At 47.3% G+C, this 24377-nt stretch overlaps 1 protein-coding gene across 1 annotated transcript in view; it reads left to right on the forward strand.

The window, feature by feature from the left end:
* Window positions 1-21750, forward strand: part of LOC104657534 — a 64462-nt gene extending 42712 nt beyond the window's left edge. Inside the window, exons 3-4 of the mRNA XM_030918626.1 lie at window positions 265-341; window positions 20979-21750. Coding sequence (XP_030774486.1) covers window positions 265-341; window positions 20979-21053 — 152 coding nt within the window. The 3' untranslated portion in view covers window positions 21054-21750. The remainder of the gene's footprint in view (window positions 1-264; window positions 342-20978) is intronic.
* Window positions 21751-24377: the final 2627 nt, after the last annotated feature.

Here is a 24377-nt window from a genome sequence, read left to right on the forward strand (position 1 = left end):
GGAGTGGGAAGGCCCCTCTAACTCCACACAGGGGCTGCGTGCTCCTGCCCATCACACACATGCACGCATGTGCCAGTGTATCTGTCTCTCTCCCCTTCTGGAGCAGGACGGTGGTAAATGTCTATCCCTAAGCCAGTTGGAAGAGGGGGACCGTGTGACTGCCCTCTCAGCATGGGCTGAGGGGCTGGGGAGTCCCAAAAAAGGAGACTGTGGAGGGATACCTTCCTGGCACCCATGATATCCTTTCTTCTAATTTCTCAACAGGAATAACTGAAGTCACCTGTACTGGAAATCAGTTTGCTGAAATTATTCAATCAACGATTCTTGAAGTTGAAGAAAAGGTAAACATTCTCTTATAAGGGAAACTCATTGGGGAGAGGTTACTGTCCCTGTCATTCCTCCCATATGCCCAGTTTTGTGTGTAATATTTTACCCCTTCTCTCTGCCTGGCCAAGTTCCTCTTCATCCCTCAAGATCTTTATCAAATGCCACCTTTGTCCTTTGTGGAAGATCTCCTCCAGGCTGGGGGTGATTTCTCCTGCTGTTGAACCCCCACGACACTTTCTCCTTCCTGTGACGTTTGTGTTCTCGTTTGCCCTTCCCCTGATGGTCTCACCCTTCCTCTCTTGGCCGGTCGGGTAGAGGTCCGTGACACACCCCCCATCATAGTACTTACTTCCACCCTTTATTCTTGTTGCCTGTTTTTGTGTTTTCCCCAGTAAGCTCCTTGAGGGCACATCTGAATTGTGCCTGGGACACACTTTGTGCTCCATAAATGTTTCTCGAATGACTAATGTAGTAGCCTCCCCACAAGAGGCCTGCTCCTGTGTGGACCCACATCATACCCCCACCATGCCTCCCTTACTGGGCCTGTACTAGAAATCATTCTTAAATACATTCTGATCTTTGAGCATTCATCCGAAATTCCTGATCTTCTCCAGGTGTCCTTTGGCTATTGATGAAATGAAGCTAATAGCAAAGCTTTTGTATCTGATTCTTTTTTTTCACATTCGATTTTGGGCCCATGTTAAGAGCAGGAATCCAGAAGTGGAGAGGAAGGTGACAGGCAGAGCTGGATGCCAGTGGTCCCCGGAGCACAGCTCCCCAGCCCGCTTCTACCCCTTGTGGCGGGTGTGAGTAGGGGTTGCGTGTGGTGGGGTTTAGGTCTCGCTGTGGTTGTGGCCCCTCCTGTCTGCTGCGCCAGTGGATCACCTTCTCCATCTGTGCCATACTCTCAACTGCTTCACTCAATGACTTTGTGTCTTAATCCACCTCCCTGCCTCTAGCTTTGTCCTTTAAATAAACAAGTCAGCAGGTTCCTTTTCTCAAACTGTTTACTGTAAGTGCTAAAGATCTCAGAAAAGTTTCTTATTAATTTTATGAGTTTATACATCATAGCCAGAGGGACAAAGCATAGATTGTGGGTGTTCCCAGAGACACAAATTTCCAGAGATTGTTTTGCGTATTCATTTGCACATTGTTATCTGGGTTGGACATGTGTATTGGGCTTCAGTGTGAGGCTTTTAATATGTATATCCTGTTATCAATAAAAAAATTATCCAAGCGGTTGAATCCTGTGAGACTTCGCGAGTGTGTGCAAATCAAGTATACTTGACTTTTCAACCTCTTCTTTCAATGTAACTTTTATAAAAAATAAATAATTGACAGTTCTCAAAAAAAAAAAAAAATCAGTGTAGTTGGTCACCATCATCTTGGAAGACTTGACTCAGCCCTTTCTGCCTGTAACAGTAACCAGCAATTGTCTCTCACACTGGTAGAGTGCTTTCTCTTTTGCAAGGTGCTTTGACACACATCGGCAGATTTTCTTTTCCTGCCAGTCCTGGGAAGCAGGCAGAGGCGAGTGGTAACCTCTCATTTTCAAAGTCAGGAAATAAGCTCAGAAGTTCGATGTCTTGCATAACGTCATGAGCTGATGTGAATGGGTTTCAGTTTTTCCCACCCCATCTCATCTTGGTTCCCCTCCTTTGGAAGCCATGGCAAACTAAGAGTGTCACAAAACCATCTCTTCCCCACCCTCAGTGTTCCTTTGAGGGAGGGGAGTCTTGACCCTCTGTTGAGAGTCTGACCCTAGTGCTCCCTCCATCCTCAGCCAGGCAGCTTTCTTGAAAAAGCAGATATGTTCCTCCTGAGACCTTCCAGTTAGTCTTGAAAGTTTTGTTTTTGTTAAGGCTAATTTAAATACAAGAAATTTAATTAGTTTACATGAATGCTGTATTGTCTTACTCTGAGTAAACTGGAAGACAGTAACGGGTTTGATCAGCTTAATTCAGCTGTATCTGATGATGTTCTTTCCCTTTCTTCTCTTTTAAATAATTGCAAATGGTTTCTATCAATCAAGGCAGCAGAGCACAGTGCTTTATTGCCATGTGGAATTGTTTAGTTTACTGTGATTTTTAAAAAATGGCTCAACTTTTAATGAAAGAGCGGGTTGTCAAGTGACTTTTTGATTTGTCCTTTGATGGGGAAATGGGAAAATAGAACCATCATAATAAAAAACCAGCTTCTATTCTAGAAGGGAGGCTATTAACTTAAGAGCAGGATATGATTTCAGTGAATTGTTGTTTTCCTAAAATAGGCCACGGTCTCTCGTCTTTTTATTTTGAGACCTTCCTCTGATACTCTCTTAAATTAACATTTTCCTATGGGAAACTCTAACCTGGAATCTCCCAAACAGGTTGGTACTCCCTATCATAGTGTAAGCATTGGGGCCCAAGACCAGATACCAACACCCTTTTACTGGGAATCTGAAACATCAGTATCGAGAAATCTGCAAGCCTATTGTGATGCTTGTAATCAAAGGAAACATCAGGCTTCACATTTTACTTCCAGTTGTGGCATGATGCAAGCACCATTTTACTGTTCAGGTTATTGTTTTCTTAACCCCAAAGCTGGATCTTCATTAGTGAGGATCCTCATAGAGCTACCCACATGGGGTAGCCTCTATGGGGTCCCAGGCGGGGTCCCAGGTGCTCCTTAGTGGTTGTGCCCACCTTGAATTGGCACAGTGGCAGGACCTCCAAGCACCATGAGAGGATGGACAGGGGTCACCTCTGAGGCTGGCCCGAGGACTCCTCTGTGTTCTGTAGCATTCTTACAACCTTTTCGCAGTTAGCAAACTTGGTATCTCATGGGCACCTCAAGCTTACTGTGTCCAGATTTTAACTCTTGGTCTGCTTCTACCATAGTCCCTTTCTAGGCCTCCTCCCTTCCCCCATCTTATTAAGGTGCATAGTGGTTAACTCACTTTGTCAAGCCAGAAACTGGGAATTCATCTGTTAATACTCATCTTTTTCTTCCTCCAAATCATCAAGTCCTAATGCTGCCTCTCCTAAAGTGGATATTGAGTTCATCCATGGCCTTCGTGTATCCACCCCCAAGTCCAAGCCAACATCATCCTTTGCCAGGTGACTGCCAAAGCCTTTTAACTGGCTGCCCTGCCTGCTTCTCTTTTTCTTCTGTTCCTGTCATCACTTTGGACCCAGGGCAATCTTTAAAAATTCTTGTCAAATCATTTCACTACCTTGCTTGAAACCTGTTGGTGACCTCATCCTGCACTTGATGAAACACATAAGCCCAGTGCAGCTCGTGGAGAGGACTGCTCTGTCTGGGCCCCAGGCCTGGCTTCAGAGGCACAGCATTGTTGGCACCACGTTGTTATAGCTTGTGAGACACTCTCCCCTTCACTCTTGGCTTCCTTGGAAGATTGCAGTGACTTCAATTTTCCAGACGCAATAAAATATCTCAAGCTCTCAAAGGTGTACTTAGAATGAGTATTGTGTTCTGGGAAATGGAACAAGGGGTGATTTGTTCCTCCAAACACCAGAATAACAATTCCTAGAACACAGAGGTGGACCACTATTTCATTTGGAACCTTAATAAGTTAATAGCCAATATGTAATCAATTGAAATTGCAATACTCCTTGCTGCTCCCCAAGCAACCTCCCCACCCTCCACCCACATATTTTGACATAAAAATATGCAGCAGCATTTTAGCTCAGGAAATCTTGAATGAAACTTGGTTCTAGGTTGGTACAAGAAAAGACTGACATTCTAGTATACAAGGGAAAAAGAAACAAAGCTAAATATTAGCATACAGCTTTCCTTTTTAAATATGTTTCTCCTATCTTGAAGCCGATTTGTTTTCCTTAGTCTTGAGCTTTACTCTTATGTGTGTGTGTGCGTGTGCAGCCATGCACACACCTGTAAAGCACGTACCTGAATTTCATCTTAGGCATGATACTCTCCATTCTCAGGCCTTCCCCAAGGTAATTAATGGTAATACTGAAATTCCAGCTGGATGTTTGGTACACTATGGCCTCAAGACAACTTTTCTATGATCTTGAAATTGAAATGTTTTAAGATAAGAGTTTGGTGGGTCCCCCTGATGAGTTACAGCAAAGATTGTAATGGGAATACTAGCAAAGGTGATTTTAATAGTGTCATGAGCGTTGTGATAGAGTTTATTACCCAGAGTCATGGGAACACAGAGATGGCCCCTCGCTCACCCTGGTGAGTGGAAAGTCATGTGACACTTGAGATGGGTCTTGAAAGAGATGCCAAGTACCAAGTGCTTTTTACTTTTTTGCCAAGCAGAAGGAAGGCTTGGGAGAACAGGGGTGCAAAGGGCATTTCAGACAGCTGCATGGAGAAAGGCCTGGGAGGTCAGCAAGAGCGTGGCATGCCAGAGAACCCCCAGGAGAGTCGCTGCTGCAGTGGAGGGCATGGTGGGGTGGGAGTTGAGTGCAAAAAGTGGGCAGGAGCCAGATCATGCACGTCCTTCCTTGGGGACCAGGTTAAGCAAGGGATTTGGATTTTGTTCTAAAGGCAGTGGAATGCCACTGTAGAATTAAATACTAGGGAGTTACTGGATCAAGTTTGTCTTTTGCAATAGGGATTCTGTAGGCATGGTCTGTACTAAGACTTCTCCTGAAAGTCAGTGATCTGATTCAGATATGCAAGTCCTTTTATTAGTTCTAATGGCTGTGAGACTTAAAATTCCACAGATTTGCACATTTTAGGTGTGGCTGTAGGCTGGATGTTGCTAAGTGACTGACATGTGATTGGTGTTTAGTGCCCTGCTGGAGTTTCTGGATGATTGTACTGCCCTGGGTTGCCATGCTCAGCAGTGGGGCATTCCAGGTGCCTGCTGAGTATGGACACAGGCAGTTGGATTCCTGCTGGTTTGGAAGTGGCACTCTGATAGTGCAGCGTCAGTGAGGTCTTGAATTTGTGACAGCAACTAAAAGTTGCTGGGAATCTAGAGGTCTAATTATACTGTTAACTTGGCTTTCTCATTATTTGGTTAACATGATTTGGTTGGTTGTTAACCCTGCACTATGAAGCGATGCATATTTATGCTAGGAACATGTTTTGGCTTCAAAGTTTATGGTAACTAGACTTTAAAACAGGTATGAGGTTTAGATTCATCATCTGTATCCCTTTGCAAAAGATGTCTCTGTCTCCCACATTTGCTTCTCTGATGATTCTTCAGTGTTATTACCATGTTATTTTTTGCTGCTAAGGGGAAAATATGTGGGATGAGCAAGGGTGGCATCCCTTGCTTTGCCTCCATGGGCAGTGGTTCTGAAAGGACTCAGGAGTGTTTGCATTACTTAAGGCTTGAGAAAGCAGTAAGGTGAAGGCAGAGAAATGGTGGGGGAGGCTATCACAATTTCCTCAACAACAAAGACGAGGACTGTGGGGAAGGAGAGAGGGCCATGTTTGAGAGATGTTTAGGATAAGGGAGAACAGTCTGATGTAGGGAATGACAGAGAGGAGTGGTGTCTAGGAGATCCCCAAACTTCTGGCTTGGGCAGCATTGGTGAGAGGGACAGTCTTGTATCATCCAGCAAGTATATAAAGCAGGCCAAGATGAGGAGGCTTGGAAGTGGGCAAGAGTGCGGCTTGTTCTCCCACTGTGCAGACAGAACAGCCATACATGATATGTCGTCAGAGGTCAGGGTTGGGCTCGGCACAGAGGCGTTGAAAGCCAGGTCCTATCTGTACCCTGTTTTGTTGTCAGTGGGGAACCCATGAACACATTCTAGTTAGAGGACTAAGATCAGACATGGGTTTCTGTGAAATCATTCCCTGGAAATTGAGTTACCAGGAGGCTGGAGGCATCTGGGTAGAGTTGCTGAGGACTCATTGATGGCAGGGAGAACATACAGGCGTAGGTATGCATGCAGCGTCTGCAGCCTCTATTTTATTTGGGGATGGGTTGGGATACGGATTCTAGAGTCAACACAGAAGGGAATGAGCAGCTCTTAGTAAGCTATTAATCAGGAGCAGGTGGGGGCAGCAAGGGGAAGGTGGAGTGGAAGGTGACCAGGAGTGCTCTCTTCTGTTCTGGTGCCCAGGCTTGCCTTAGTTAACAGTGGCCCCACGGTGGCCTGAGTGGACTTAAGGCTGGAGCTGGTCTGACCCTTGCTGACCTGGAGGCTTCTGTGCATTCTGCAGTTGGGCCAATGGCAAGATCAATAAACCTTGTCTTCAGTGCTCAGAAGCCTTTTTCTGTGCCATTTGCCAAAACCATTCTCATTGACTGGTAAATCAGCTTAAGGTTCAGCAAAAAGGAGGACATTTAAGTTAAAGATCAAATATTTATCACTTTGTTAGTGACAAATGCAACTTTAGTAGCCCAAGTTCATTTTCTAATGGGATGATTCCCTTTCTCCTACCCTAAAATAGACTCTTAGGACACCCTGGAGAACTTTGACACACCGCTATGTAAATATTTGATAGCAGCTTAGCTTACTGCCTTTCTTTTGCAAAATATTTGAATTGTGTCAGGAATCAAAGGTCTGCAGTGAAGCACACACAGTAAGCATTGAGACGTGCACAATGTGTTTGCACAATCCCTTTTGGACTGGCCGTCTCAGCTCCTCGGCTAGTCCCCTTGCTCACCATACATCAACCCTCTCTGCTCTGGTCACCCTGGCCCCTTGCTACCCCTTAAAACCTTCAGGCTGCTCCTGCCTTGTGGCCTTTGCCCTCCATGCCCTTCCCTGGCACCCTCTTCTTTGAGGTCTCCCTGGGGCTTGCTCCACCCTTTCCTGCAGGCCTCTGCTCTCCAGTCAGAGAGGCAGTCCCTCGTGATGCTCTCTATGTTAAATCACGACTCTCACCTGGTCACCTTACATTCTTTTGTCTTTATTCATAGCACTTTGTTCCTTGACATATTACACTTTTATTTATTTTTTATCTCCCTCATTTGGAATGTGAGTTCCATGAGACCAGGAGCTTTGTTTTCATTATTCTGTCCTGCTACCAGGACATTACCTAGCACATCGAGTCTGCCTTGTATTTGGTGAATCAGTGAATGATCAGATGGACTGGTCAATCAGTTTGTGTATTCACAATAGTTAATCAGCACGTGGCATGTGGTAGGTGCTCAGGAAGTATTTGAAATAATGAATTGGTCAGTGAGTGAATGAATCTGTGCATGGTTAGTCGCCAACACTGGTGCTCAGCAACTATTAGCTGGATAAGTGAATGGATGCTGGAGCTTACTCGCCTGTCTCTGGGCCTAGTCCCCAGCTTCTTTATTGGGGGAAGGCCCGGATGCACAACCTTTGGTGTGTGCTGTTGTTGTTCCTGTTTGATAAATGCAGTTAGTCCCTCACTCTTTCCGTTTGTCTGCCATCAGCCAGGCTCTCTAATTAACTTACTGTAATTTAGCTGAGAGGTGAATTTTTCATTTTAAAGATGATATAAACAGCAGGTGCTTGTGGCATCTTGGTTGTTGATGAAGTTCATGCCTAAAAGAACATGAGGCCTGTGTTACATGTCCAGTAGAGAGGGGACTGTTAGCCCACACCTGGCCACAAAAACATGGGGACAGTCTGGCAAGTTCTGGCAAAGTTGTGTTTCTCTAGTTCCAGTGCACCGGCGTGCCAGCATGGGGGCCAAGGATCAGGGTCAATGTGGTCATCTTCCTCAAGGGTCACATTTAACCCAAAGATTTGGGAGAAATAACATTTTAAAATTTTACAACAAATGCTGATATTTGTTAGAGGAGAATTCAATATCGCTTAGTAGTTAAGAGCAGGCTGTGGAACCAGATTGCCTAGGTTTGGCTCTGTTTCACCACTTACTTGCCTGGTGGTCCTGAGCAAGTTGCATAGTCTCAAAACTCATTTCTCACTTCTAAGGTGGGAGCCTGTGATGCAGTAGAGCCAACAGCATGGGGATGTCAGGGATCAGTGAGAGCCACGGAAGGCTTTATCACAGTGTGTGCACATCGTAAGTAAACAACAAGGCAGATATTACATGTGATCACTTGACGTTTTAAGATAGCAGAAGAGCCAAATGAAATTTTCTTCTTACCCTGGCCATGCCCTAGACATGGCCTCCAGGGATGGGCATTCATTTCCTTCTGCATATTTCAGATGGGCAAGTTAGGAGAAGCACTGCCTTAACAAAACCCAGTGCACACCATTGGATGGCTTTCATGCTTTCTCAAGAATTCTCCCCCAGCCTTGCCTTGGAGTTGAGCTGCCGTTAAGGAAGTGATGAATTAGCCATGCTTACTTTTAGTACCTGCTGTTTTATAGTACCTAATTGAATAGCAAATGAAGTCGAGGGAACCTACAGGTTTGGATAAAGAACTGCCATCTAAGGAATGACTTTATATAGAGGAGCTTGTAACTTGTCTGAGCATTTTCACACAGATTGCTTGCATTTCATTCTTATAACCACCTATTCATTAAGGTAGAGAAGACTGTCAGAATGGAAAGAGACTTCAGTAATTCTTGAGTCCATCTCTTTGATCTGATTTCTAAAGTCCCTTCTTCAGCATCCTATTCATCTTTCAGACTCTGCTTGGTTTCTCCAGGAGATAGAGCATTTTCAGCCCCAAAGGCAGTTCAATCTGGGTCCCCGTAACTTCTATGGATTGGTTTAGGTTCTTTTAGAGCCGCAGCTAAATCTAGCCCTTCTTCAACCTGTAATTTATCCCCTTTTAATATACAGACCTCTGGAGCTAGTGTTTCCACAACCTCACCTGGCCACTTAACCATTGTGGTTTAACCATTAAATATATGAAGTCTGCAAGAGGCAGCCTTGACTGGCAGGTCGACTTAGTCCAGTGGACTTCAGCTGCAGGTCTCAACTCACGGATGGCGAAATCTCTTTTGTGGATCGCAACCAACATTTTTTTTTTTTGATGAAATGAAGTATCAGACTATATAAACATACATATTTTCTAAAACTCTGATTTCAGTTTGTGTTGCATGTGCTGCTCTTATATTCTTTCTGCACATGGTAAGCATTTCAAAAGCCATTGTTTTGGACCCTCTTACAGGAATTTCAAGTTGCTTCATTTTTATTTAGTTGTCATCTTTGTCCTTTTAATGGTTGAATTGGCTTCATGTCAACTAGTTAAAGACATAGTTGCTGTGTTTCAGGTTGCTGGTGGCTATTAATTTAACTCTGATTCCTCTGTAAAGAAGGGCATGTCCTGGCTGGCCAGGGTTAAATAACAAGATCTGTTCAAAAGCTCTGCTTCCTCATTTTTCCTTACTCCACCTTCAGTGAGAGGAGTTGGTTGTGAGCACCTAGAGGATTTCGTGCAATCTGAAGGCCTGTCCTTAAAAGGCAGTCTTTCCTCAAGGCAGGAGGAGCCTGCTTTGCTGCTGGCTCTGGGAAGGAGCTTTTGAGGACAAACCTGCACTTACATGGGCTGCTTTGGTCTCTAGACTGCCCCGAGCCTGAAAGTATTCTCACAAACAAGAGAGGCACCTTATCACAACTTGGTGTGAGGGATGTGAGGATACCTCTAGCTGGAAAGGGAGGGATGTGGCTTAGTTGAAAGAGCAGAGTTGAGAGTCCAGCATTGTTTTCTGGTCCTGAACTCTCTGCATAGGGGATGGAGGGGGAGACGGGTGTGGGGGGACAGGTGAGGGACAGCTGTGGAGAGAGGGGGCTCCTTGGACACAAGACTTAAGCTCTTTAAACAGTGGTCGGATTTCAGGCTCAGGGCCTATGCCAGGGATTTTTCTTTTGTAATCTCATGTCATCTTCATGTTGTCTTTCTCTTACTTTGTCGTACTGGCCTGATGAAACCCCATCCCTGGTTAAATTGAACCTCCTACTTTTTCTGTGCCTACACCTGTGCGGTTGGTGCCATCCTGACTTGCCTGCTTCAAGCTGTGTGGCCCACGACTGCAGTGGGCCCCGAGGCGGTGGCGGGTGCACGCCACTCCCATTCAGTCATTGCCTCCTGGGACAGCTGTTTGTGGCTTCTGTCTCTTCAGACTTCCAACATCTCCCTCCTCTCCCTGCCTCCTAAGCGGATGCTCTTCTTCCAGGAATTATTTTTCCTGCATAATTATTTTGTCATTATTCCTTATGATGATGATGACAGCTAATGCTTATATTATACCTACTATGTACCAGTCACTATTCTTGTATATCAGTTTTCTGTGTCCAATTATTAGCCCCATTTTTCAGGTGAGAAATCTGAGGCACAGGAAGATTAAGTAACCTGTCTGTGGTTGCAGGGCCGATAAACGGCAGAACTAGGATTTCAGGCCGGCACTGCCTCCGAGTCTTCCCTGTGCTCTTGTTTACTGCAGTCTGGAGAAGAGTTGCCCTCGCCACCTTCCATCTGCCTGCGGCCACCCTCCCTCAGACTTACTCCGATCTTGCCCCTGACCTCTTCACCAAAACTGCTCTGCAAATCATGGAGGACCTGCATGTGGCCAGACCAGATGACCAGCTCCCCCTTCCTCAGGACACCTTCTTCATTTGCCTTCCAAGCCACCATCTTCTTCCTGGTTTTCTTCTTGACTCCCTTTTCAGTCTTTTCCTGCTTCCTCTTCAACTCCCCCAAGGTCTAGACTTTCGATTGCTCCAGGGCTCAGTTCCCTACTCTGCGCACACTCTGCTTCCTGGCTTTAAGGGTCCACAGCTCCCAGGGTCCTGTGTCCAGCCCGTTCTCCCTGCACTGCAGGCCCATGCCTCCAGCTGCCTTTTCGTGCCTCTACTAGGGATGGCTGATAGATTGTGAAACTCCAGCTCTCCCCACCCACCTCACACCCCCCTTGCAACTTCCCACCTCCCTCAATGGCAATTCCATTCTTCTAGTTGCAGGCCCGAGAACCTTCAGTCTGTTTTCCTTTTTTGCACACTCCACTTCCAGTCTCGGTAAATTGTGTGGCTCTGCCTTCAAAGTGCACTTGGTGTCAGAGCACTTTGCACCACATTTACCGCTATCCTGTACCATCAGGTTTTACCTGAATAATTCATTAGCATCTTCACTGATTTCCTTGCCTTAGCCCTTTCATGACTGCAGTCAATTGTCCACAGAGTTCTTTTAAAATATAAGCAGCACCCTCCTGTGGCCCCATCTCGCCCTGTGCTGCTCCCTCTCTGACCCCTCAGCTCTCCCTTTGCTTTCTCCGGACTTGTGGCCCCTGTGTGCTTCTCAGATGTGCAAGTGATGCCCCGCCTGAGGGTCTGTGCATGGGTCCTGCCCTGCCTGGAAGATCTTCCCAGGAATCTGCACAGATCCCTGCAAGTCTCTGGTCCAGTGTCACTTTCTCATGAAGCCTTCCCTGATCAGTTACTCTAAATTTGCAGCCTCTGCGCCTCCAGCGGCATACAGCATCATCTGACACATGCTCTCTCCATTTGTTAGTTGTCTGTCTCTCCACAGTCCCTGTGAATGAAGATAGCTTAATTACCTGAAGGCAACATTTTTGCTTGTTTTGTTGATAGCTGCATCCTCAACATTGTCCCCTGACATACAGGGTATGCTTTAAAAATATTTGAATGCTAGGTACTTTTATCTTTGTTTGACAATATAGTAATTGAGGGTCTTAAGAAGTTAAGTTACTTGCCCAGGATCACAGACCCTAGAATTGCCAGGATGGGAGTGAAACCCTGACATGCACTTAACTTGCCATGTGCTGCTTTTTCTTGTTAACTAAGGACAATAATACATAACACAGTTACTTCGAGGATAAAATGAATAATTCACAGAAAAAGAAAAGCACTTTATTAATCCAAGTGTGCCAAAAAAAGTGTGACTTATCTAATTTATTGAGAACACTAGCTTTCATGTCTCTGTCATTCGGCAACCCACTCAGAGATTCTTTTGTGTTTCTGGATTTTTATTTGGGAGTAGCCAATGCTGCTGCCACTGCTGCCAAATAACATTTTCTTCTTTTTTCTGCCCTTGGTGTGAGAAGTGTGTGTGTGTATCTTTTATCTGTCTGGAACTATTGTGGTCCCTCCTCCCCCCATACACCCACTGGCCTTCAGGTCAAGAGCTTTCCTGACCCCTGTGGCCTGTCAGCAGCAGGGAGCAGTGGAGCTGGCACCTGTGTGGCTGTCATTATTGGTTCATGTATATGTTCCTAGGACAGACACTTATGTTATCAGCAGGTGCTTCGCGGGTGTCAGGAGTCCCATCTTGCACAATTCTCCTGGCAGCCTGTCTGTCCGCTACCCTCGCTCTGCAGCTGCCTGGAGTGAAGTGATCACAGGCCCATTATGGCTAAATACCAGGGACATAAAATGAAGCAAGCACACTTGATGAACCGCAGAGCTGCTGCTCTCAAGTGCAGAATTTATGTCTCCCTGAACCCAGGGCAGCTTCCCTGGGCGTATGGCATAAAGCATAGAGCAGTTTGGCCCTTCTAATGCCTCATGTTGTAATAATGACACAGCTACAGGAAGAGATGGTGAAGCTTTCCCCATCTATCCCCTTCTTGTGTTGTTTATTCATTTGTGTTCCTGATTTTGAAGTGGGAGAAACATGCAGCCACTTCTTAGGGAGCACCTTAAACTGTTTTTTCCGAAGACAGGAGAGCTTTGACACTTCAGAAAAGGAGAACAGCATTGAGAATGTCTAGTGGTTGGATGTCTGGGCCTGGTTACTGTTCTCACGTGGGTTGTACAGTGGGATGTAATTGGCATTAGTGTACAGGGACTTAGCACGGACTCCAGATCTGGTCAAGCTGTTCTCAGCAGGCACCCCTTCAACAGCCTGTGACATCCTTGGCTCCCTCCATGCTGTTGACCCTGGGCAGTGTAGGGGTGGGTGGAGAGAGTTGTACTTTTCCTGGGGGCCTTTAGAGCAGCCTGGCCCACACTGAAAACTCAAACAGGATGTGGTGTATCTTTTAACCCAGAACGACTGCCCAGCCAGCATGTAGCGGCACCTTCCAGGCATCAGGGTTAGCCTGAATGTAAGCAACAGACTTTACCTGCTGCCAAATGAGACACACCCGGAGGGCCTGTGTTCCTCTCACAGCCCTCCCTGTGTCCTCAGCTTCCAGAGCTGACAAGCAGGAACCAGGCATGGACTCTTGATCTGTGTCCCATTGGTCCACACGCCTTGTAGGGGATAGCCTGGCGTCCCCTGCAGAAGCAGCTGCGTGGAGTGGGAGGAACACAGTTTCTGAGCCAGAAAAAGCTTGATTGGAATCCCAGCTGCACTACTGACTTTCTAACTCCCTGAGGCCTGCTCTAAGCCTCAGTTCCCTTGTCTGCAAAATGGGGATGAAGTCTGCTGTGAGGCTTGCATGTTTGTGGAGGACTTTAGTGCAGTCGCTTGATAGGTATTGAGCAATCAGGAAGCAGTAACTGCTGTTCTTATTTGTGGGGTGGTTGGAAGGCACGGTGGGGTCACACAAATGGGTGGACTTTGGAATCAGGTCTGAGTTCAAATCCTCATTCGGCAGGTCATTCATTAAATACTTAACGAGTACTTATTGCAGGTTTTATAGTGGAGTTGAGATTGTGCTTGTTCCAAGCAGTCTTTGATGTTGGGTAACAGCATACTTTACTGAATCTCAGTTTCATCATTTAAATGGGGGTAAAAATACCAATCTTGTATGATTGTGGTGGGAATGAAATAAGTATTTATAAATGGCAGCTAGCTAGTTTATTATTACAGAATTTTCTATTCTAACTCAATGGTTAGTTGCCTAAGATGAACTGCTTGTCTTAAAATATTCCAGCTTTGATATTCAGTCCAGCAGATGTTTGTTGAGCACCTGTGACATAAAAGGCATCATGCCAGCCCAGGAGAATATTCTTACCAGCAAGGCACATTTGCAGTCCCCCAAGAAGTGGAGACGTCAGAGGCCCGGCCAGCTAGGCAGTAGCTACCAGTCAGTGCTGCAGTAAAGGTATAAACCAAGTCCTGAGATAGATAGCACTGAGGAGGAAGCTGTTGTTTCTGCGTGGAGGAGCTGGCGAAGGCCATGTGTGATGGTTGTCTAAAGATGAGAGACTTTAGTCAGGCAGGTGACAGTGCGAGAGAAAAGGGCATTCCAGCAGAGATGTTCCATCAGCAAAGGCGTGGAGCTGAGAGCCCTCAGGGAGGCTCAGGTGTGGTGGTCATAGTGGGTCATTTGGGTGTGGTGAGGCTGGAAAGAGTGAATGGGGCTGGGCTGTGAAGGGTTAGGGAGTTCTCAGCCTTGTGGGCTGAGCCTGTGATGTGGAAAGGTTACAGGAGGGCAGGGTGAGCACCTGACTGCATGGGGCAAGCTGTCCGGTAAAAGTAGAATGCCAGCTACTCATGGAATTTAAAACTTTTCTAGTAGCCACATTAAAACAGAAAAAAGAAAATGGGTGGAGTCGATTTTAATAATAGATTTTATTTAACCCAATGTATTCAAAACATTATTTCAACATGTAATCAGCATAAATAACTTTTAATGAGCTATTTGGCATTCTTTCTTTTGGTACTAAGCCTTCAAATCTTGTGTGTATTTTATACCAGAGCACAGCTGAATTTGGACCACAGCCATATGGCTGATGTTCAACACATGGCCGGTGGCTGCTGCATTGGCCGCACAGGGTTAGCAGGTCTGGGGTGATGAGAGTTGAAAGTGATCTTCCTTGTCCTAGACCTTCCCCTGAGAGCCTGAACCAGCCTTCTCCCATCAAACCTTGAAACAGACCTGCCCAACAGCTAATTGGTAACTCGGGGAAGAGAAAACCTAGGGGATTTTGTCATCCATGGGTTATATGGTGCAAAAAAAAAAAAAAAAGTAGAATTCCCTGGTGTTTCCCAGATTCATGTACATCTCCATGGGACAGACCTCGCTGGACAGCAGGTTACTGTGTACCATTTATTGAGCCTCTAGTATGGCCTGTTCATCCACTACATACTTCAGATAATACATTATTTCTAATTTTTCGATGTCTACAAAACATGTTTCTCACCCATTTTACAGAGGAGGAGAGTCGGGACATGAGAGAGTTAGTACCTTGTCCAAGATCGTTTAACCAGATGAGGCAGAGCTAAGGCACAAGCCTGATTTCGAACCTGTGTTCCTACCTTTCCCTCATAGGATCTAACCCTCTGTGTACATTATAATCTCCAAATCGGAGAAAAGTGCATATAAGAAGTTAGCACGTGTGCATACATGCATATCTACATACACAGAAGTAGGAAAAGATGGGAAAGTTACAATCACAGAAAAAAAATCACAAACAGTTCTGTGCTGAAGAATGCGTCCCCGCTTTCCTCCTCTCTGCCTCTGGTCTCCTGCCCACATATCCTGGGGACCATTTGGAATGTCCCCATGCCGACCTGTTGCCGTGGGTGTGTGCTGGTGGGGGGTAGGGGTGTAGCAGGTGGAGTTTCATTAGAATCAGTAGAACTCAGGCGTTTGTGAAGTTTCCGTTTCCCTGGTTAGGGAAGCTAGAGGCCGTGGGGCACTGGCATTTGAGAAGCTGGAGGTTGCAGCTTCCATCCTGCCTGAGCTGCTTGCAGGGCAGAAGCCAGGCTGAGCAGGCTGAGATGTGAGCTTCATTTATTTCTCTCTGCAAGGGGCTGCTGAACCATGATGGGGGCACAAAGTGGGTGAAGGGCGGGAAGATAAGTGCGGTGCACCCAGGAAGGTGGGGACTGTCCAGGCTTCAAAGTCACAGATGTGGGTTTGACCTTTGACTCTGCCAGTCCTTTCTTTTGTGTCAGTGGCAGGGCCTTGGATTCCTCATTGTGAAACTGGAGCAGTCATTTTAGGCAGAGCTCTTTCCAGTGTAATGGACAGAGACCCCTTGGAGCCAGTCAAAGTTGAAAGAGGTGTTCATCACATACAGAGACACCTGTATCGGCGTACCCTGAGGACAGAAGCCTGTGTAGAGCTGGTCTCCCAGGGGACTGGACTTCTCTTGTGGCCTCTCAGGAGTGCTCCCCCCGCCCCCAGGCCTCTATCCTGCCTGCCTTCCCTGGTGACTCCATCTGTGTGATTGTCTAACTTCAGTGTCCTTTCATGTCTCTTAGATTCTTGAAGTAGAGGCCAATTGGCCCAGCTTCTCCTCTAGGCAAGTCCACATTTCAGAGGTCCTAGCAGATGTGATTGAGCCAGCCGTGGCCTAGGAGGCTGCCCAGTGCAGCTCCTGGGCCCAGAGCCGTGGTGAGGCAGTCGTCAGCCCAGAGGGAGGCAGGCATGGACAGTGTTCTGTGGTGGCCTTTTCACCCTCCAAAGGTGATTACTTCTTGATTTCTCTTTCCCTGAGCCTGCCTCCCAACTTCCCAGACTTTAAGCTGAAACCTCCTGTTTCATTGAAAATAAACAGAAGCCTTTAGTCCCCCAACCCTCACAGTACGGAGCCACCCCCCACCCCCGGTGCCATCTTCCTACGCTCCTCTTGTTGAGTTCGAAGGGTCCTTTGCCTCTCAAAGGCAGGTCTGTCCATTCGGCTTCCCATCTTGCTCCTACAGAGACCTCTTCTTTTTTCAGTGTCAGGGTTTTCTCCCATTCTATTAGATCCCTCAAACATCATTCTCTGGTTTCTCTTATTATTTAAAGAAAAACAAAGAAAAACCCTTTTGGCCACACACACTCTTCCCACAGAACTTTGAAGCAGTTGGCGGCCCTGGTGCTGTTTGGCGTGCTGGCATGCAGACCCGTCATCACAAGCTACCGGAAGACAGAGGGGCTTGCAGCAGAGTGTCAGCCAGCTCTGCACTGAGCACGTGCCACTGACAGTTTTTCCTTGGCCAAATGTTCCCGAGGAAGGAAGCAGTGTGTTCGCTTATGTTCTGGCACAAGTGCCTCTGTCTTCTGACAGTTGACTTTCTTGACTGTCTCGGTCCCCACGATGGCACGTTCTCTTTTTCCTCATTCCTATTCTCTGAGTACCCCCTTGCTCTTCCCCTTCCTGCCCGCTCTTCCGCTTCCTGCCCTGTAGCTGTCAGGGTACCTTGGGGCTCAGTCCTGGGCCCTTTCTCTGCCTGCCTTGGACATGATCTCTCTTAATCCAATAGTTGATGACTTCCAAATACAGATCCTCAGCCCAGACCCAACTCCTGACTCATTTATCCTATTGCCTCCTTGATATTATTTACACGACAATCTCTAAGAAGCATCCTCACACGCAGAGAGGTACCCACAGAGCACTCAGTGCGCTTCTTGAGCCCACCCTTCCCCAGTGCCCACTCCTCCCCATGCCCCTTCTTGCTTCTCAGGAGACAGAATCACCACCCATGCCACCCATGTGGTGGTTCAGGCTCCAGACCTTGGATTCATTCTTGTGTCCCCCTTTCCCTTACTTGCCATGTCCAGTCAGTCACTGGGGCCTGTCCCTTATACCTTCAGAACATAACTCCATCCTCCTCTTTGTCACCGCTGACACACCCCGTGTCCAAGCCACCACCAGCCCCCCAGCCCCTAGACTGCTCCAGAGCCTCCCGTTGCGTTCCCTCACAATCCACTCCCCACTGACCAGCCAGAGGGAGCTTTTTAGCACCTGTGCCTCCCTGCTGGAAAGCCCTTCAGCGCCTGCTGCTGTTCTTGGAATAATCTTGCCATGGCCTGCAATACCTCTGCTCCTCCCTCCCCTCCCCTCCCTGGAGTCCCCTCCTGCCCTCACCACCTCGCCACCTCGTTCCTCTCACTCCTCGATAAGCCATGCCCTGCCTGGCTCAGGCCACTCTGCCCTCTGCCTGGTGCTCTTCCCAGCTTTTTTCCTGGCTGGTCTCTTTTCACCATAGGGTCCCCTCCCCAGTTGTTATCTCAGAAATGCTTTCCCTTGCTGCCCCAGCTCACAGGTGAGTGAGAGCAGAGACGCTGCTCCTCCTGAAGCCTGATGAAGTACCCAGGATTCAGATGGGCATGTTTGCCCTTTAAATCCTGACCAGACTGCCCCGGCCCCAGTAGCTTGAGGCTTTTTCCAATGCCTCCAGGAACTTCTGAATGCATCTTACAAATGTTGAGGACTGGTCATCGTGGAGGCTGGGCCCTTTGAATGTCAGCTGCACTTATGTGGGCGGATGCTGACAGCAGCTTGAAGTGCATGAGGGAAGTCAGGCCCAGCAATGCTAGCCAGACAGCCAGGGCACGGCTAGCCCCAGGCCCGGGGTGCCACCTGCCAGTCCTGTGAGAAATGTGGGGGAGACAGCAGCGGGCTCTGACAGGCCATTAGCTTCACAAGGAAATGGCCATGAATCAGAGCGCTGCTGATGGCTCGTTTCATTTTAAACAATTTTTTTGAGGTCGTATCAGAGGGAATGGGCTGCCGTTTGCATCTTTGAACAGGAATGCTGTCCGTTGCTGTTAGAAGCCATGGGATATTTACAAACTGGGGGTGACTGTTGGCAAGACGTTTTTCCTCTTTGCTCCTTGGTTTCCTCCCTTCCGTGATGGGGATAATAAAGCCTGTCTGTCTGACTCACAGGGCTGTTGGGGTGCGTTCCAGGTGTTGGTATGTCAGCTAGCATGAATTCAGTGCCCGCTCTGTGCCGAGCCCTGAGTTATACAGCTTCCTATTCCATCCTCACCACGGTCCGGTGAAGGTGGGCACCACTCAAGGCTGTAGTCTGGCTTAGAGGAGCTCAGTGCACCTGTCTCTGGGCCGCCCACGGGTATGGGTGGAGATGTCTCAGCCCACCTGTACCGCGTCCCTGTGGGTGGGCAGAGCTCTGCGTACAGATGCATTTGCTTTCCAGATTCTCACAGTCATCCTTTAAAACAAGCTGTTCTCATTGTTCAGATGATGGCATGGAGGCCTAGTGGAGTTAAGTGACTTGCTCAAAACCATTTAGCCTGTAAGTGATACGTCCTGGATTTGAAGGCAAGTCTGTCTGGAAGTCCTTTGGAAGACCTGAAAAGGAGAATTGGTAAAGCCAGGGGTTCCTATACCTTTCACGCCTTAAGAAAGTAATAGTAGGTTTTTTGTTTTTGTTTTTTTCCCTCTATCTGTTCCTAATTTCATGAAGGAAATTATACATTTGTCTAAATGGCACTTCCCTTAATATTTGCTGAACCTTAATGTTTGCTCTTGATTGGCAATATATATATATATTGTGGCCATCCTAGCACAATAATATTTGTCATCTCGTACCTTAGGAAACTCTGCCTGATTTTGAATGATAAAAAAAAGGCTTTGGGATCTAAATGGAATGAGAGGAATGGTAAGAGATTAAGGATCCCTCATAAAAAAAAACAGGATGGTATCAATAAGACCTTTCCCAACTCTGAGTCCACATTCTGCCACCTCAGTCACTTAGATGTAGATGTCATCTTCCTCCTCAAGATGATGACAGGCCACCCACTACCCTGGACAAAACAGGGCAGACAGTATAGAGCATAGGTCCCTCTGCTAGAGGAACATTGGTGTACAGCGCTCTTCTGCTTCCAAGAACCCCTCACTCCGTGCTACTCGCCCAGGATATTGTAATGGACATCTGCCTTTGATATATCCCTGCCTGATTTCCAACCCCACTCCCTCACTGTGTTTGGAAAGTACTCTTCCTGTTGTACAAATTGGAAAGCTAGGCTGTGGGCATATAGACCTGGGCTTGTCTAGTCACACATGCATGAGAGCTGGTGATGCAGAAAGCTGGGGGGTGGGGAGTTCATCTGGAGACCGTGCCAGCAGCCACATCTAGTTTTTGGGGGTGGTCATGGTGGCTCGGCACCTCATGCTCCAGTGCCCATGTCCAGTGCTGACAGATGGTGATGCAGGCTCTGCCATCCTCACACTGGGAGTGTGAGTTGGGCTCCAGTTATGGCAGCACAGCATAATGTCCTTCCCATTTTCTGAGCCTGGTTCTTTGGCTTTTCTGGGAATCAATGAGATGCCAAAGACCTTTAAGTAAACTCCTCAATTTAAATCAGCCAAAGTCTTTTTCATCTGCTTCAAGCTAAGAAGCTGACTTTTATAGAGATGTTCCTCTGTAGGTTAGCCAAACGTTTGTATTCATTCCTCAGGCCCCTGAAAGTTCTACTTCACCTGTTAGGACCCTCCGCGGGCCACAGAATTCACAGGAGAATCCCAGGTTGAGTGGGTGGCAGGACTGTGGGCTCAGCCATCTCCCTTCATTGTTATTGTGACCCAGGTTTCCATCATGCCTCCCAGACTGACCTCTGTGGGGACACAACTGAGTCCTTCATCTCTATCCTCAGCTCCTTGAGCAATGCTTGGCACACGGTGGGTGCTCAGGAAGGTTTGAATGAATGGGCCAAGGAACCAACAAAGAGATCAGAGAAGTTGGTGCCCGTGGGCTCTCTGCAGCCTTAATGAGGCTGGCCTGGCTTGGGCAGGAAGGGGGCCACATGCCTGGAGACTGCAGACTGCCTGTAGTTGCATGCTGGAGATGGGCTGGGGAGATCATGGAACTTAGAGCAGGAAAGCAAGCAGCTAGAGCCGTGAAAGGGACAGCCACTCCTCTGAGTGGAGGCAGCGTAGTTGGTACTTCCCAATCCTTTCACCTCATGGCATGTACAGAACACAGTATTATTTGTCTGGTACCCAGGGCTTTGTCCAGCTGGTGCTGGAGCAGAGGCCCCTCTCACAGCACACCGGTGACCCAGTGCCCACTACTTAGAGCGCTGATCCCAAGGGAACTTAGAGCCCGGTGTGGCCTCTTTTCTTAGCCCTTTGTCGTGTAAGTTGCAGGTATTTTTCCTAGTTGTGTATTTGCCTTTATGGTTTATTTTTTCTTCCACTTGGTTTATTCTTGACCATCACAGTTGTTCTCTGTACAGGAGGTTCCAGCCTTGACAAGAGGAGGGTGGCTCTTCCTGGAATCCCTCTGGACACACCTTCCTAGCTTCCTCTAGGAAAGATGCGGCAGCTCAAAGGGAAGCCCAAGAAGGAGACCTCCAAGGACAAGAAGGAGCGGAAGCAAGCCATGCAGGAGGCCCGGCAGCAGATCACCACCGTGGTGCTGCCCACGCTGGCCGTGGTCGTGCTCTTGATCGTGGTGTTTGTGTACGTGGCCACGCGCCCCACCATCACCGAGTGAGCCCCACAGCCAGCCGCGGACCCCATCGGCAGGGATAGGAGGCGCGGGAGGGGGACGTAAACAAAAAATGGCTTTCATATTCAGAGATGTTCATGTTGCTGAGCTGGAAGCTGGAGCACCCTGTCTTCTCTGGTCTTTGACTTGATTAAAGTATCTCCGCTTTTCTTGGGAGGGAATAGGGGATGTTTTATCAGTGAATGTGCCATACACCTTATGGTCCACTTCATGTGCCTTTCAGACTTCAAAGCGCGTGCGTGCGTGTGTGTGTGTGTTTCCTTTTCTCTCCTAAAAATCAATAAGTAGCTCCACCTGAAGAGGTACAGAACCTCTGGGTCAGGAAGCAGCTGGAATCCGCACTCACCTCATTCCCATTGTTTGGATCATGCCTCTTTCCAACACGTGTCACAATCTCCAAAGGGACTGTATTTCTTCTCTGTGCTTAATGTGATTTGAAATATGTTGAATCAAAGTGAAATATTTATTTTTTGAATAAAGGAGATAATAGCCTTAAACTGGATGCTTATCGTGTTTTGCCAGGAGTTGCTGTCTGTGAGTCTCCCCCTGCCCAGGGGTCTGCCCCTCTTCCCTCCCCTTCCCTTTCTCCTGTGGCTGTCTCCACCTTCCTCAGCACTCCCTCTGCTCATCGTTTCTGAGTAAAATTATGCTTTTTGACCGACAGTTTTAAGATGGAGAGGGACAGAAAGGGTGCATTAATTGGCTTGCTTTAGAAAGAAAGAGTTCTAATTAGACTGTGACCACAGATGCTTTTTACACCAGTTAGTTTTTCCTACTTTAACTTGATATGTTTGTGCAAACAGCAATACAGAGTGGTCCTGGAAGTAAAGGTCAGGCTTGGTTTTGTTCTTAGCTGAAAGGATGCAAATTGTTGGCATTCCAGCTGAGTTTTCAATGCAAATTGGCTGGAATGGTTGCCTCATTTTGTTCTAACAGCACTGCTCATGCCTCTCCCCACAAATCTCCATAATCAGCAATGACAGGAGAACAGAAATCCTCAGAACAGTAACCATGAATATGACTTCCAAAGAGGGTGCTCCATCAGGAACCAGGACCAAGCATTTTTCCTAATGCCCGTGGCTGCGCGACTCGCTCACTGATGGCAGAGGCTGTTAGTGGAGATTTGGGGCCTCTTGGAGTGAGTGTCTCAGGAAGACGAAGCAGCTATTGAAAGGAAGGACTTCCCTGGCTGATGCCTGAAGAGCCTGGACTCGGCAGGCCGACGGAGCTCTGCGGCCCTACTCTGTCAGCTGGTCTCAGAGAGACCTGGTGCCTCCTCATGCTTACTTAAGGGCCAATGGCCCTGGAAAGAGACTCGCTAAAATACTTAACAAATTCAGAGGCCACTAGCATCATGTTCCTCTGAGGTTTCTGTTTTCCTCCCCTTTATTTGGTTCTGTTACAAACTTCAATGCTTGCTGGTCTGAGAAAGACTGCAGGCCACTGTCCCAAGGACTTTCTCATTCAGGGGTTGGAGGGAGGAGGAAGGCATCTGCAGCCATCCCTGCTCCTCACAGTGGCTGCTGTGTGGCTGGCGAGTCCCCTTCCAGGGGGGCAGATGCTGTGAGGATGGAGCAAGGCCAGCCCATCCACTCCAGCAGAAAGACGACAGTCTGCATGTCTTGCAATTACCTGATCGGCATTTAGTTCTCAGTCTACCACTCAGAATTGTGGATTACTTAATCCCACTGAACCTCAGTTGCTCTATCTGTAAAGAACTGGTAAAGTCACTTTTAGGAAGGTGAACCCTCTAGTAGAAAATAAGGCTTTTTAGAACAAACCTGGGTTTTGATGCAGATTTTGCTGCTGGAACCCCTGAGTCCACTTAGAGGTTATCTTGCCTCATAGGATTGTGGGGAGGGTTAAATTGAAATAGTGTATTTGTAAAGCCAAATCTAGCGCCTGGGGCTTAGTTACTCATAGTTAACTGTGTAAACAATAGTAGCTTGGTATTTTACATGTGTTTATTTCTCACACGGCAGCCGCATGAGGTAGGTACGATTATTACTCAATCTTACACATGAGGAAGCTGAGGCAGACCAGGAAACCTGTCCATGTCGCACAGCTAGTGAGTGGAGGAGCTCTGGTTTGTTTATTCTTAAGCTTGTGTTACAGTGCCTTTTAGACATATGCAAAAATAGATGCAGCATGCCTCAGGTCCCCATTGACCATTCTTTAGCAAACCCCACTACCTGGCCACTCCTGCCCGTCCATCTGCTCTGCAGACACCCTCATATGCACACATGCCGTAGACTGTTTGGGGCAAAACAGGAGATGGGATTTTAAACCCAGGCAGCCTGGCTCCAGAGTCCATGCTCTTCTTCATCATTAAAATCTGTTGCCTTTCAATAAATTATTTTTTCTACTCCTCTGGTCTAAAGAAACCTTGCCTGCCCAGGGTATTTGAACCTAGTCATGGTGAACAGCCTTTGATGCCATCTTTAGACAAATGGGCTGTGAGTTTGACCTGCCTTGTGGACACTAACTGCACCCAGCCTCTGGTCTTTTGCTCAGCGAAAGAGGAGCTTCACCTGGTAGCGATAAGAGAAATAATCTTTTCCATGGGCTCCTTACTTAAAACATTTCGGTGTTCTTGCTTAGGAAATTTTGCGTATGATGTGAAAAGAATATAATCTTGGGGAAACAGACATATCTGAATTCTACCTCTGCCACTTTCTAGTTGAATGACCTCACTCAGGACCCATGACCTGCGCCGCACTTGCCCCACATCTGTGAAGTCAAGTTTAATTTCTCGGGGATGTTGGGAAGATATATTGAAATATGAAAATGGCATACTTTGTGCCTAGTACATTATGGAGGTCCCATAAATGGCCATTCCCTTTTCATCAGTGTGTTCAAAAACTCAGAATATAAATGAAGGCCTGCTCCCCAAGGCTCTACTGGCCAAACAGACATGCCACACACGGTGTGACGGATCCTTTAGGTGCTTGTGGCTCTATCTTCACCACTGTTTTCCTCTTTATTGTCCATCAGGAGGCCTCGTTGGTTTGAACTGGACCTTCAGAAGGCAGCTACTAGACAGGCTTCGTGAAGGCAGGCTGAAAATGGACCTTTAAAAGATAAACATTTTGATGTGAGTCACCTGGCAGGGACCAGATGCCAA

This window comes from Rhinopithecus roxellana, chromosome 15, assembly GCF_007565055.1.
Source record: "Rhinopithecus roxellana isolate Shanxi Qingling chromosome 15, ASM756505v1, whole genome shotgun sequence".
Lineage (NCBI taxonomy): Eukaryota > Metazoa > Chordata > Mammalia > Primates > Cercopithecidae > Rhinopithecus > Rhinopithecus roxellana.